Source organism: Schistocerca cancellata, chromosome 4 (assembly GCF_023864275.1).
Source record: "Schistocerca cancellata isolate TAMUIC-IGC-003103 chromosome 4, iqSchCanc2.1, whole genome shotgun sequence".
Classification (NCBI taxonomy): Eukaryota; Metazoa; Arthropoda; class Insecta; order Orthoptera; family Acrididae; genus Schistocerca; species Schistocerca cancellata.
Genome location: NC_064629.1, coordinates 342,058,137 through 342,072,026, shown reverse-complemented (window position 1 = coordinate 342,072,026; position 13,890 = coordinate 342,058,137). Strand labels below are relative to the sequence as shown.

At 41.0% G+C, this 13,890-nt stretch overlaps 1 protein-coding gene across 2 annotated transcripts in view; it reads right to left on the bottom strand.

The window, feature by feature from the left end:
• The window catches only part of LOC126184826 (26S proteasome non-ATPase regulatory subunit 2), a 126,714-nt gene that overhangs the window by 31,058 nt on the left and 81,766 nt on the right, over positions 1 to 13,890 (bottom strand). For both annotated transcript variants that reach the window (XM_049927409.1, XM_049927410.1), the window contains exon 11: positions 9,968 to 10,140. In XM_049927409.1, the coding sequence (XP_049783366.1) occupies positions 9,968 to 10,140 (173 nt within the window). The remainder of the gene's footprint in view (positions 1 to 9,967; positions 10,141 to 13,890) is intronic.

Below are 13,890 nucleotides of genomic sequence, written 5' to 3'. Positions count from 1 at the left end.
TTTTTTCATAGTGAATTTCAATTATTTGAATCAACTGATTAGTTTATGGTGATGGAATACACCCCAGGATACTTAGCATTGTGTTAGCTGAAAGTACTGCTGCAATCATGTTGTAGGTTAAGTTACCTATCTGAAATTCCACAATTTATAATTTTTAAGGCTCTCCTAACAAAATCATAGCGAAGTAGAGACTATTTTGTTACACTAATGGCACATGGTATACATGTCACTGACTGGAGGCCAATTTTGATCTTAGTTTGTAAAATAAACCCTGTTCACATATTTGATATGTTGTATGATACTAAACCTGGGCCAACCAAGTGAGGTTCAGAGTTGATCAAAGTTAGCAAGACACGCATTTGGCAAAATGGCTAAATCAGATCTTGACATGATTATTGTGCTTCAGTCACATATATTATTGAAGGTTGTGTGTTGTAAAAAAAGTACCAGTAACTTCTCAAACTTCTTCAGAAAACTACTCCACAGCTGAAAAACACCAAAATTGACAGATATTCTTAAAGTAAATGGAAAAAAGCAACATGATTCTCAGCATTTAAGGTTCCTGAACACAGAACACTGCCCACCACAGTGACCCAGAACACTAAGAAAACAGGAAGTACTGTTAAAACATAGTGTTGTGGTAATTCAGTTTACAAGCAATATCACAGAAGATACATTGTTTGACAGCTTATAATTCATGACCATGGCATTGACCATTAGGTGACGCAGTCATTCTGACTGCAAACGTAACTGTGGCATCAAGTCAGGCTTTTAAAAGTTTGCTAGAAGTCTTTCTGTGTGGACAAAAGCTTCAATAGTTTGTAGTCAATTTTCTTCAAAACTAAAGAACCTACTGATACAGAGAGCACAAAGGAATATATCTGCACCATCTTCTTAGGTAAAGCTGTCATCAAACCAAATGACATTGGTCAGCCACACTGATTTACTGAGTATGGTCCTTCTGGAGACTGTAAACCGGCGATATCCAGGAATTCTGCACACATACGGAGCTCGTGCATGTGTGCAACTCTCTCGTCTGACTGCATGATTCCCCACTATCACCCACACTGTCCGAGTGGGACGGTGTGGCAACCACAAATGTGCTGCTTGGGCAGCAGATCAGTCGTACAAGGGTCAAAGATCAACTTGCATGTGGCTTGGTTTCATATTACGATGTATTAGGAAATTAAAAAAATCTGAAATTATGAACAACACTTCACAAAGAGAAGTATTTTAAAGTTACTGACTGTTGGTACAAGAGAATACACCTACAACAATAAAAAGTAAATTTGGGTTTGCAACTGTATTACAGCAGTAATATTGTGCGAGCCACAGTGTTCCATGTAAAATTCTTACAACATTTAAGCTGATATATGTGTGTATGTGCGAATGTATACCCGTCCTTTTTTCCCCTTAAGGTAAGTCTTTCCGCTCCCGGGACTGGAATGACTCCTTACACTCTCCCTTAAAACCCACATCCTTTCGTCTTTCCCTCTCCTTCCCTCTTTCCTGATGAGGCAACAGTTTGTTGCGAAAGCTTGAATTTTGTGTGTATGTTTGTGTTCGTTTGTGTGTCTGTCGACCTGCCAGCACTTTCATTTGGTAAGTCACATCGTCTTTGTTTTTAGGTATATATATATATATATATATATATATATAGACAGGCAAGCTGATATATAAAAATACAGGCAAAAAGAAAGTCTCCATAGAGGACCATCAGGGATGGAATAAATGATCATAACTACATGTGAAAGAAACAAATTTTACTGCCTAGAACTTCCCTGCTGACACTGCCATGATTACAGTTCTCAACAAAATATGTCACAAACCAAACAAAATTTTCATCATTATTTAATTATTTTTGGTTCGCTGTAGGCATAATAAAATTTAAATTTGGTACAAACTGTCAGCACACAGGCATGCAAAAGCAGTTTCACAGATTTTTGTGATTCAGGTTCCCATGCAATCATGACTTCCTTAGTTTTGTTATAGAAAAAAACCTTTCACACACCGTACATTGTTCCAATCATGGAGATTACTTCTACAGTTCATCATTGAAAAATGGAAGCTCTTCCTGAGGAAAACCTTTGTAGAACTCCTGGACAGCTTTTACATAAAAGAATTTGTATTTTACACAGGAATTACACTGCAGACTGATCAGTTCCATCTGAAAACAGACTGGGGCACTTTCAACTGATGTGGCACACAGTCTTGAAAAATTCTCAAAAACAGATGCAATATTGGCAGTGTTCTGAAAACTACTTGAAAACTTTTCCTGTCTTTCTTCCAATGCCAAAATGAATTGTTCAAAATTACCATTTTCTTTCACACCAGAGAGCTTATAGGGAAATGGTTGGTATTCTTTGTGGAAGTGCCCCTTCCACAATATAATTTTCTTTTTAAATACATCCACTTTTCCTATTAAAGCAGATATTTGTTGCTTCTCATCTTGCGATGCCTTACTGAGGGCATTAAAGTGTAAAATCAAATCAACTAAAAACACAAGATCTGCAGTCCATTCTGTATCATCTACTTTTTGTTCCTGCATTCCTATTTTGTTCATAAATTGAACAAGGGCAGGCCTTAAATTGAAAAATAGTTTGAGGCCTGCACCTCAACTTAATCAGCATACTTCACAGTACTAAATAATGTCTAAATATTCTTTGTTCAATGCCATCAAAAACTGTTGTAACTGAGGGTGTAATAATCCACATGACTTTGTAAAATTTGCTATTTGGACCACCAGCTTCACGACATGCTCCATCACTGCAAATTTAGCACAAACTGTTTCTTGATGTAGGAAACAATGAATGCTGTACAAACTGTCTGGTTATCATAGCAGTTTTTTACACAACAATGTTACAAGCCCATTCACTGCCCCTTGCACTGCTGGTGCTCCATCAGTGGTAACTGAGACCATCATGTTCCAATTCAGGCCAACGGTTTTAATTGCCCCTTGAACTGTTGTCAGCAAGCTGATCCCTCTCATATATTTTATTGGCGCCAAATCTAACAGTTTTCCTGTCACCTGCAAATTGCACTAGACTTCACAAACATAAATCGCAAGCTACGATGTATCTGAAATGTCAGTCAACTTGTCCAAAGTAATCTAAGAGTGCAATGAACATGTTGGTATTATCAACAGAGTGCCTGTAGACATTCACTGCCATGACAGCTATGCGGTGAGTTATTGTTTGTCGTGAAAGACTAATTTCAGAAAACTTCTGTACCTCCAACAGCATCACGAGTTCTGCTGTCTCAACAATGAACTCTTTAATAAACCTACATGTGCTGGAAGATTTATGTGATCTGGCGATTTTGAGTGCTATTTTGTAGCTTGCTTTTAATTATGGTCCATTTTAGTTGGTTGCTGGCTAAAATAAGAAGCTATAGAACAGATTGTAAACACACTGGATTTCTCCAAGCAAATTCATACAAATACAAACAGCACAAAACATTTATTTTCACGATTTACTGATGTCGAGATCGGCTCATCGTGCAGCACTGCAGCTTTTTAGGTGCACCAACTTGTTTGCTCTTTCGCCACCAACTAAATCTTTAAATTCCTTTGTGCATAATGTTGTAATGCTGTTTCTATAGCAAAATTACAGTGCCCGGCAATTCTGCAGCTGCATAATAGACACTGAGAATTTTCATCCTTCTCTTCAAAACATTAACACTCATTTTTAAATGCTTGTGACAATAGGTCACCAGAGTTTCTCTTTTGAGTTTACGTGGCATTGTAACACTCACTGTACTTCTAGACTTCCTTTACACCACAAGCAAATAGTAAGGAATAAACAGCACTGGCACTATGAAAAATACCACACCATATACTGGAAGAAACAGAGCCGCATCACACTGCTACATGAAATGCCGTGCTGTCCCAAGTAGTTCTGAGAAGGACCAAGCAAAGCTGAGACGGACTTAAGAAAGTCAAGATGTCTGAGTAGTGGAGAGGCTGGCTGAGGCAAACTTGTGTTGCATCACGTATGTGTGCAGTTTTGCATGTGTTGGTCAACTCTGTGGTTTCCTTGGTCCTTGTAACAGACTTACTCCAACTTGGCCTCACCGTCCTTCCCCAGACCCCTTCCCAACAACACATACCTCACAACAAAAGAAAGGACAGCCATTCACATCAAAACAGACCAGTTTAATCATTCTTCCTGCAGACAACGGCTACACCACTGTCATGATGATTTGTAGAAATTACCTGACAAGAGGCTTATGCCAACTGACTTCTCCACCTACAAGCTCTGCTATAGTAGTCCCATCCCAGATGTTCAACATAACCTCCAATCCCTGCTGAAATCCTCAGGCCCATCCCAACATCTCTCTCCTGAATCTATCTCCCTCTTCACTCTCAATAACATCTTGCACAACCACTTCTACATGCTCCCCAAAATCCACAAACCTAACAGTCCTGTATGCCCCATTGTAGTTGCTCCCACTGAAAGAATTTCCACTCCTGTCGACCAACATCTCAACCAATTGCCTGAAACCTAGCCTCTCACATCAAAGATAATAACCACTACCTTCACCAACTCTTGACCCTTCCCACCCCTTTGCCGCATGGGTTCCTACTCGTCATTGTCAAGGCCACCTCAATAACCTCCCACTGACCCTAAAAATAATCTACAAAGGATTATCCCCATCACCCAGTATCATCCTGGACTGGAGCAACTGAACCATATTCTTCACCAGGGCTTGATTATCTCTCATCATGCCTGGAAATGAGGGAGAGAACCCAAGATCCTTTCCACCCCCCTCCCACCCCCTAAAGTGTATTACATCTCCCACTTGACAAACACATCATCCTTGTCCATTGCTGAGCCACTCCCATTCCCAACCCCTTGCAACAGCGGTATGCAAGATTCACCCCCCTCCCACCCCCTAAGGTGTATTACATCTCCCACTCGACATACACCTCATCCTTGTCCATTGCTGAGCCACTCCCATTCCCAACCCCTTGCAACAGCGGTATGCAAGATTCAGCCACCCAGCACTTCCTACTCCAGCCCTGTCACAGGCTTATTCTATCCCACCAGAGGCAGCGCCACCTGAGATAGCAGCTAAGTCATATACCAACTCTGCTGCAATTAGTGCACACCTTTTTATGTCAGTATGACAATCAATCGTCTACTCACTAGAACGAAGGGCCACCATCAAACTATCCATGAACAAAGTTGACCATTCAGTGGCATGGCACACCTTGCTGAGCACATCATGCTTGAGTTCAATGGTTGCTTCACAACCCATGCCATCTGCATCCTTCCCTGAAACTTCCAGGCAGATTAAAACTGTGAGCCAGATGGAGACTCCGAACTCGGGACATTTGCCTTTCATGGGCAAGTGCTCTACCAACTGAGCTACCCAAGCATGACTTAAGACCCATCCTCACAGCTTTAATTCCACCAGTACCTCATCTCCTACCTTCCGAACTTCACAGAAGCTCTCCTCTGAATCTTGCAGAACTAACACTCCTGGAAGAAAGGATACTATGGAGGCATGGCTTAACCACAGCCTGAGGATTGTTTCCAGAATGAATTTCCACTCTGCAGTGGAGCATGTGTTGACTTGAAACTTCCCAGCAAACGAGTACCGGCCTGACAAACAGTTTTAATCTGCCAGGAAGTTTCCAATCAGTACATAATCCACTGCACAGTGAAAATTTATTCTGGTTAAAACGTGCTTGTTTCTTTTATATATTTCTTTCAACCATCAACTAGAATGGGCTAAAATATAGGATGTTGATCAGTTGTTTGAACTGTGGAAGATTTCATAATCTCTCTCTCTCTCTCTCTCTCTCTCTCTCTCACACACACACACACACACACACACACACACACACACACACTACATTTAAGGACACGTTGCTGTTTAATTGCCTCTAGACTTTAGAACCCACTTGGGTATGAAAATATTTACCAGTTAGATGCAAAAGCGTGTCACAAAGCCGTTAAATTCTTTTTCTCTCCTGCTGGAATTAGCTCTTGGCATACTGGAATCTGAGGCACTCACTGTTTCCCAGATGGTATCCAAGCTCATTTAGCATTAGGTTAGGTTAATGTTGTGCTGATATTGCTGATAACAGACATACCTAAACACATTCTGCACTTCTGTAATCCTAGTGGCCTCAATCTCTGTTAATACATTGTCCCAACACCCTCTACCCAATGGTTTCCCCTTCCTCTGTCCTGTCACCCCCTCCCAATCCACATCTCCAGGTCATCTCCATCATGTACTTCACCTCATCAGCTCTGGTACCCCTGTATTGCAAGCCTAGTCCATATACCTGCCACCTCTCCCCCATACATACCTCGTCAGCACTCTTGCTCCCTCCTTCTGAGCCACTAACTACCCATCCCCAACTCCTCTCTGTGCTTCCTGCTTCATTCTCCCTCTACCCACCCTATCTGACAAAGCCCCTACCCCATCCTAGTCCACCTGCCAAACCATGACCCTGGTACTGAGTGTTTAGCCAGCACAGAGAGAGAGAGAGAGAGAGAGAGAGTGCGCATGTGCACTCTAGTTTGTCAAAGGATTTCTTCCAAAAGCTAGCAAAGTTTTTATTCACCTGTGTGCCTCGCAAGGACTCTGTGCTTCTGTTATTTGGTGAGTGGTTTCCTTTAATCCTAAATTACTTACATTCTGCCAGAACTTTCCTTACTACACAGTCTAGTCACAGTAATGTGACCACCACCCATGCTGATGTCAACATGCAATAAACACTCACAGATGGCAGGTGGCAGCTCTAGAAGTGGAGGGTATATAAAGCATGGATGGGAGGAGGGTGATGAGGAAAACAGTGCAGTACTTGTCATAATGTGGAAACTCAGAAATTTATCTGACATCCAAAAGGGCATGATCACTGGCTTTCAGGCCACGAGTGAAAGCATTTCCAAAATGAATAAGTTTGTAAACTGTTCACATGCCACTGTGGTTAAGTATACAATGCAAGCAAAATGTCACTATCCAAAACTGGCACTGAAATAACTGTGGTGCACCACAGTACGGGCAGACAGACATGCAACTGTTGAGCAACTGACCACCCAGATGAACCAAGGGACTACTAACAATGTCTCCTCAATGACCATCAGCGAACACTGCTGCATACATGCTTCCGCAGCAGGCATCTGGTTCCTGCACCCATGCTGACTGCTGTTCAACAACAACAAAGTCTGAAATTTGCATCCCAGTACTGCAACTGGACATCCACGGAGCGATGACAGGTGGCCTTTTCAGATGAATCACATTTTAGGCTTCATCGAACAGATAGCTGTTGGCATGTACATTGTCAAATGTCTGAGAGAAAAGGGTTCAGGTGGGAGGAGGGAGCTCTATGGTCTGAGGAATGATTTCGTGGTATTCCCTTGGTGATCTCATCATTCTGAAAGACATAATGGATCAACACAAGTTTGCATCTACCCCTAGGGACCATGTCCACCCTTATATGCAGTTTTTTTTTCCTCAGCATGATGGCATCTACCAACAGCACAATACAAAATGTCTCACAGTTTGCGAGGTTCTAAGAGCACCAGGATGGGTTTCCCATACTCCTCTGGCCACCAAACTCCCTGGATTTGAAGCCAACAGAGAAGCTGTATGACCTCCTCGATCAGGCTGTTTGTGTCATGGATCCTAAACCTTGAAACCTAGGGCAGCACGCCACAGCACTGGAGTCGGCGTGGCCCCACATCTCTGTCAGCACCTTTCAGAACCTCAATAACTCTCCTCCTGCATGACACACAATGGTTTGCACAGCAAAATGTGTTTATTCAGGTTTCTGACAGGTTGTCATATTAATGTAATTGGACAGTATATATTTACACCCAAACTATTCTCTCCATGGTCTCTTGCTTCCTCAGTTCTATGCCTCTACCACTACACTGTGTCACAAATTGCACTGCCTGCGCCATGGTAGGGTTGCTACATTCCAGTCCTGTTTCCCAAGCTGCCACTTCCTTGGCGTGTGTGTGTGTGTGTGTGTGTGTGTGTGTGTGTGTGTGTGTGTGTTGGTCAGCTAGCTCTGACGAAGGACACTGAAATCACTGCTATGCTTTTGTACAATCTTGTTAACTTGCACGTTGTCTGATCAATGCCTCAACTATAATCCTTCCATTCGTAAAATGCGGCTGTTTGGACCTGCTGAGGAGACCAGTGATCTCTGTATCAGATTAGGTTACGAAAGTCAATGTCTTGATCATATGCTACTTTACTAAAATTGGTAACTAGTTTAGGCTCTGGAGCCATGACTGAATCTAACAGTTAGAGCAGCGACACATACGAGGTGCATTCAAGTTCTAAGGCCTCCGATTTTTTTTCTCCGGACTGGAAAGAGATAGAAACATGCGCATAGTTTTAAAATGAGGCCGCGTTCATTGTCAATACGTCCCAGAGATGGCAGCACCGTACGGCAGATGGAATTTTACCGCCAGCGGCAAGAATGAGAACTGTTTTAAATATTTAAAATGGCAACGTTTTCCTTACTTGAACAGCGTGCAATCATTCGTTTTCTGAATTTGCGTGGTGTGAAACCAACTGAAATTCGACAGTTGGAGGAGACATGTGGTGATGGAGTTATGGATGTGTCGAAAGTGCATTCGTGGGTGCGACAGTTTAATGAAGGCAGAACATCGTGTGACAACAAACCGAAACAACCTCGGGCTCGCACAAGCCGGTCTGACGACATGATCGAGAAAGTGGAGAGAATTGTTTTGGGGGATCGCCGAATCACTGTTGAACAGATCGCCTCCAGAGTTGGCATTTCTGTGGGTTCTGTGCACACAATCCTGCATGATGACCTGAAAATGCGAAAAGTGTCATCCAGGTGGGTGCCACGAATGCTGACGGACGACCACATGGCTGCCCGTGTGGCATGTTGCCAAGCAATGTTGACGCTCAATGACAGCAGGAATGGGACTTTCTTTTCGTCAGTTGTGACAATGGATGAGACGTGGATGCCATTTTTCAATCCAGAAACAAAGCGCCAGTCAGCTCAATGGAAGCACACAGATTCACCGCCACCAAAAAAATTTTGGGTAACCGCCAGTGCTGAAAAAATGATGGTGTCCATGTTCTGGGACAGCGAGGGCGTAATCCTTACCCATTGCGTTCCAAAGGGCACTACGGTAACAGGTGCATCCTACGAAAATGTTTTGAAGAACAAATTCCTTCCTGCACAGCAACAAAAATGTCTGGGAAGGGCTGCGCGTGTGCTGTTTCGCCAAGACAACGCACCCGCACATCGAGCTAATGTTACGCAACAGTTTCTTCATGATAACAACTTTGAAGTGATTCCTCATGCTTCTTACTCACCTGACCTGGCTCCTAGTGACTTTTGGCTTTTTCCAACAATGAAAGACACTCTCCGTGGCCGCACATTCACCAGCGGTGCTGCTATTGCGTCAGCGATTTTCCAGTGGTCAAAACAGACTCCTAAAGAAGCCTTAGCCGCTGCCATGGAATCAGAAAAATGTGTACGTCTGCAGGGCGATTACGTCGAGAAGTAACGCCAGTTTCATCGATTTCGGGTGAGTAGTTAATTAGAAAAAAAAATCTGAGGCCTTAGAACTTGAATGCACCTCGTAGATGCATTGTCAGTATGTATGCTTATTATGTTTCTACATGTTGCTGCAGTAATTCTTAGGTATGATGATTCTCACTAAGCCACAACTGGTTATCAATTTTAGTGAAGTAAAATGTGACCAAGACATTGACTCTTCTCATCTACTGCTTCCATAATTTGTATTAGGACTTTCCATTACAATATTTTTCCAGTATCAATAACAAAAAAACAAAACAAAAGAGGTATAACCTTTCCACACCGACGAATACTAAATTTCCATGCCTGGGCTGCTTAATAAACTTTTATATTACCAACACAGTTAAAACATTTCAAAACATACTGCACTAAGTTTTCTCTTCCAGTACCATAATGTATATGTGTGCTTCTTTCTTACATTACCTTCTCTGGAGTTTCATAATGCTCACTGCAAATGTGCAATAACTTCTGAATTTTCAGTACATTTCCCGTACCAGCATATGCACATACTTCAATCATTGTATCTGCCATTGATTTAAAAGGCTCTGGAATAATTTCTAGTGCTGCAACTATTGCCTCGATTGAGTCCTGGCGTCCTGTACAGGCAAGTAACAATGGCTATGAGAAACCAAGCATATAAAAGAATATATAAAATTAAAAAATCATTATCAGTCACAATTAGCTTACCATGTGGAATGTTTACTTTTCTTATTTCCTATGCTAAATATCAGTTCTATTGCAATTACATAACATTATGCTAAATATCAGTTCTATTGCAATTACATAACAAATGTGGTACTAGTCTATGAAATTGCTACAGAAAACTGCCCATTCATTTAATAGGAAAGCATGAAATTCATCTCAACTTTCAATCTCATACTCCCACTCCCATAGATTTAAGACAAGAGTACACTTTTAACATTGTTGTATTGCTTTTATGTTCAACATCCCATTTCTTGGCTAATTCAAGTTTTAACAAACAAATTTGATCATTTCGAAGCATTCAGAGCTACGGCAGTTGACAATATTAGCTTGCAAGTAATCAAATTCAGTGTCTAGCGTGAGCTCAGTTTGTTGTTTAGGTACGTTAGTCCTAAGGGTAGCTTTACATTTGGAATCGCCTGCCTGAATATACTGTTTTTTTGTTTATGTTTCAGTGGTTACTTTCACTTATTTAAAAATAAATCATACTTTGCCAATCATGACATTCAATTTTCAAAGGAGATCATGAAGATGAGACTGGGACAGCAGTACAAGAATGGGCAGAAGTGTGTCACCCGACCTCAATCCATGACACAAAACTACATGGATCTTTAATACCGGCAGATGGAGGCGAGCTTACAATCATCACCTCATATTTGGCAGCAACAATGTCAGCCACCAATGTGTAAAACCTGTCTGTTGCATAATACCCAACTCACAGCACAGATCAATAATGTGCCAATTATTGTGCCCCCAAATCGACCAATCAACCTCCTGCACAGAAGATGAACTTCATCAACATACAGAAAACGACAAGTGGCCAAGTGTTGGGAAAAAGTAGCACAGTCATAACTGTGTATAATATGTATGATTTCGATACAAGAATAAAAATAAGTACATGAAACTGTGAAGATATAATCAAAAAGTAATTAGTTACACTTTCTTGGGCCAAGCGAAAAGTTCAGCTGATGCAGTCTCTGAGCGTGACTGTTGGTAAGGGGCATATGAGGTAACCTGTGTCGTCCAGCTAAGTTTATTCTGACAAGGGAACCTCCCCATCGGACCCCCCTCAGATTTAGTTATAAGTTGGCACAGTGGATAGGCCTTGAAAAACTGAACACAGATCAATCGAGAAAACAGGAAGAAGTTGTGTGGAACTATGAAAAAAATAAGCAAAATATACAAACTGAGTAGTCCATGTGCAAGATAAGCAACATAAAGGACAGTGTGAGCTCAGGAGTGCCGTGGTCCCGTGGTTAGCGTGAGCAGCTGTGGAACGAGAGGTCCTTGGTTCAAGTCTTCCTCGAGTGAAAAGTTTACTTTCTTTATTTTGGCAAAGTTATGATCTGTCCGTTCGTTCATTGACGTTTCTGTTCACCGTAATAAGTTTAGCGTCTGTGTTTGGCGACCGAACCGCAAAACCGTGCAATTAGTAGACGAAAGGACATTCCTCTCCAATGGGAACAGAAAACATTTGATCGCAAGGTCATAGGTCAACCGATTCCTCCACAGGAAAACACGTCGATATATTCTATACGACACTGGTGACGGCATGTGCGTCACATGACAGGAATATATTGTCGACCCACCTAACTTGTAGACTTGGTGAATGGGTAAAAAGATTCTTCTACCTTGCCCGATTTAGGTTTTCTTGTGAATGTGATAATCACTCCCAAAAAAGTGATGAAAACGTAAGAGTTAGTCAGATAAACTGCAACAAATGAATGCAACAGTTTCACAGTCGCACAGTTTTCCCTGTGCTCTGTCTAAACATATGTTTTTAAAGTTTTCAAATTTTTCCTTGTGTAGACCCTCAAATCCTGCATATGTCCAAGCAGATCTGAATATGTCCTGGAATTTTGAAGAGCGAAGTTGATTATGTGTGAGTGCCTGAACTTTGATAATTGACACACGATCACGTAAACAATACTGCTCTGTGTACCTGTGCAGCTTCGCAAAATCATAGAATCTTTTCACAAAGTATTTCACTTGCCGAAAACCAAACACATCTAACGGTTGCACAAGAGGTGTACAACCTGGAGGAATGGTAATCACGTCTACTCCCACACTAAAATTTTACAATGCCTGATCCTTCTGTCCTGTAGAGGTTGTGTAAAAAATTAAACTTTTCACCTCAGGGAAGCCTTGAACCAAGAACCTCTCCTTCCACAGCTACACATGCTAACCAAGGGACCACGGCGCTCCTGAGCTCACACTGTCCTTGATGTTACCTATGTTGCACATGGACTACTCAGTTTGTATATTTTGCTTATTTTTTTCATAGTTCCACACAACTTCTTCCTGTTTTCTCGATTGATCTATGTTCAGTTTTTCAAGGCCTATCCACTGTGCCAACTTATAACTAAATCTGAGGGGGGTGCGATGGGGAGGTTCCCTTGTGAGCATTTAATGGATATGGATTACTTACAACATGAAGAGCTATTTAATCATCATATCATGAGCCAAAATGTCATTAACAAAATCAGCAATACACAATTTTGCATTAACATGAAAAATACAAGATGGTTAGTAAAATACTGACTTCCTATATGAAAGATCCTTGTACTGTAACACAAAGAATACAGAGAAGGGAGACAGAATAAAGAATATACAGAGTATCTCCATCAACACATTACAATGAATGATGTACATAAGATGACACTGATTTCAGATGTTACAATGGTAAGCAGTTAATGCAGTGAAACTGCTCTTTCACACTCTTCAGTGTACTTTAAAAAATGTTGTTAGTTACGGGAAAGAGTAAATGTGGGAAACTACTTTTTAAGCACAAAGCATTTCATAGCCACATTGGTAGTTCAAACTTTTTGACGATAAAATGCAGAATCAGAGTTCAAAAATTTTGCAGGAGTCGGAAAGTGATTACATTACATATATACAAACAACATCAAACAGTAGGCAAGAAGTATATCTAACTTCAGATTATAAAAGTTATACATATGTAAATATGCAATGGTATAATGAAATATAAGTCTGTAGGACATGATACAGAGCAGAATGTATAGTTAAATTTTAAATGGCCAGTTTAAGTCTCCCTCCAAATCAAAGTTAATGCAATATTTTTTATGAAATAATATTACAACAATTCAATGTAGCTCATACTTTTCTCACAAAAGATGCCACATCAACATAGAGAATTTGAAGAGACCGATAAAAAAGTAATAAACAACAGGAAAATGTTTATATCGGACATGTAACAATGGAGTTTTTAATGTATGTGAATTCCAAAACCCACTTTGTGAAACATTGTCGGGACAAAATTTCAAATGCATACAAATTCAGTAAACTTGTTATGGGAGGCTTCTCATGTAGCAAACGTGAAAAGAAAACAATGTTAAAATTTTGCATGAGCTTTAAAAGAAACCGAGTGAGGTGCTGCAGGAGCAAGACACTGGAGTCACAAACATGAGGACCAAGGTTCAAATGCCCATATGGTCATCCAGACTTCGGCTTTTGCAGTTTCCCTAAATTGTTTATTGCATGCAAGGCCTATTACCTTTTAAAAGGGCAGATTTAAGATCACATTGACAGTAAGTTTATCAGGAACTTCAGTTCAATTCCAGAAAGGTGAGTAATAAGCAGTCATCAGATCATTCAAGGAATCATCAAGGCATTAGTTGTGAAGT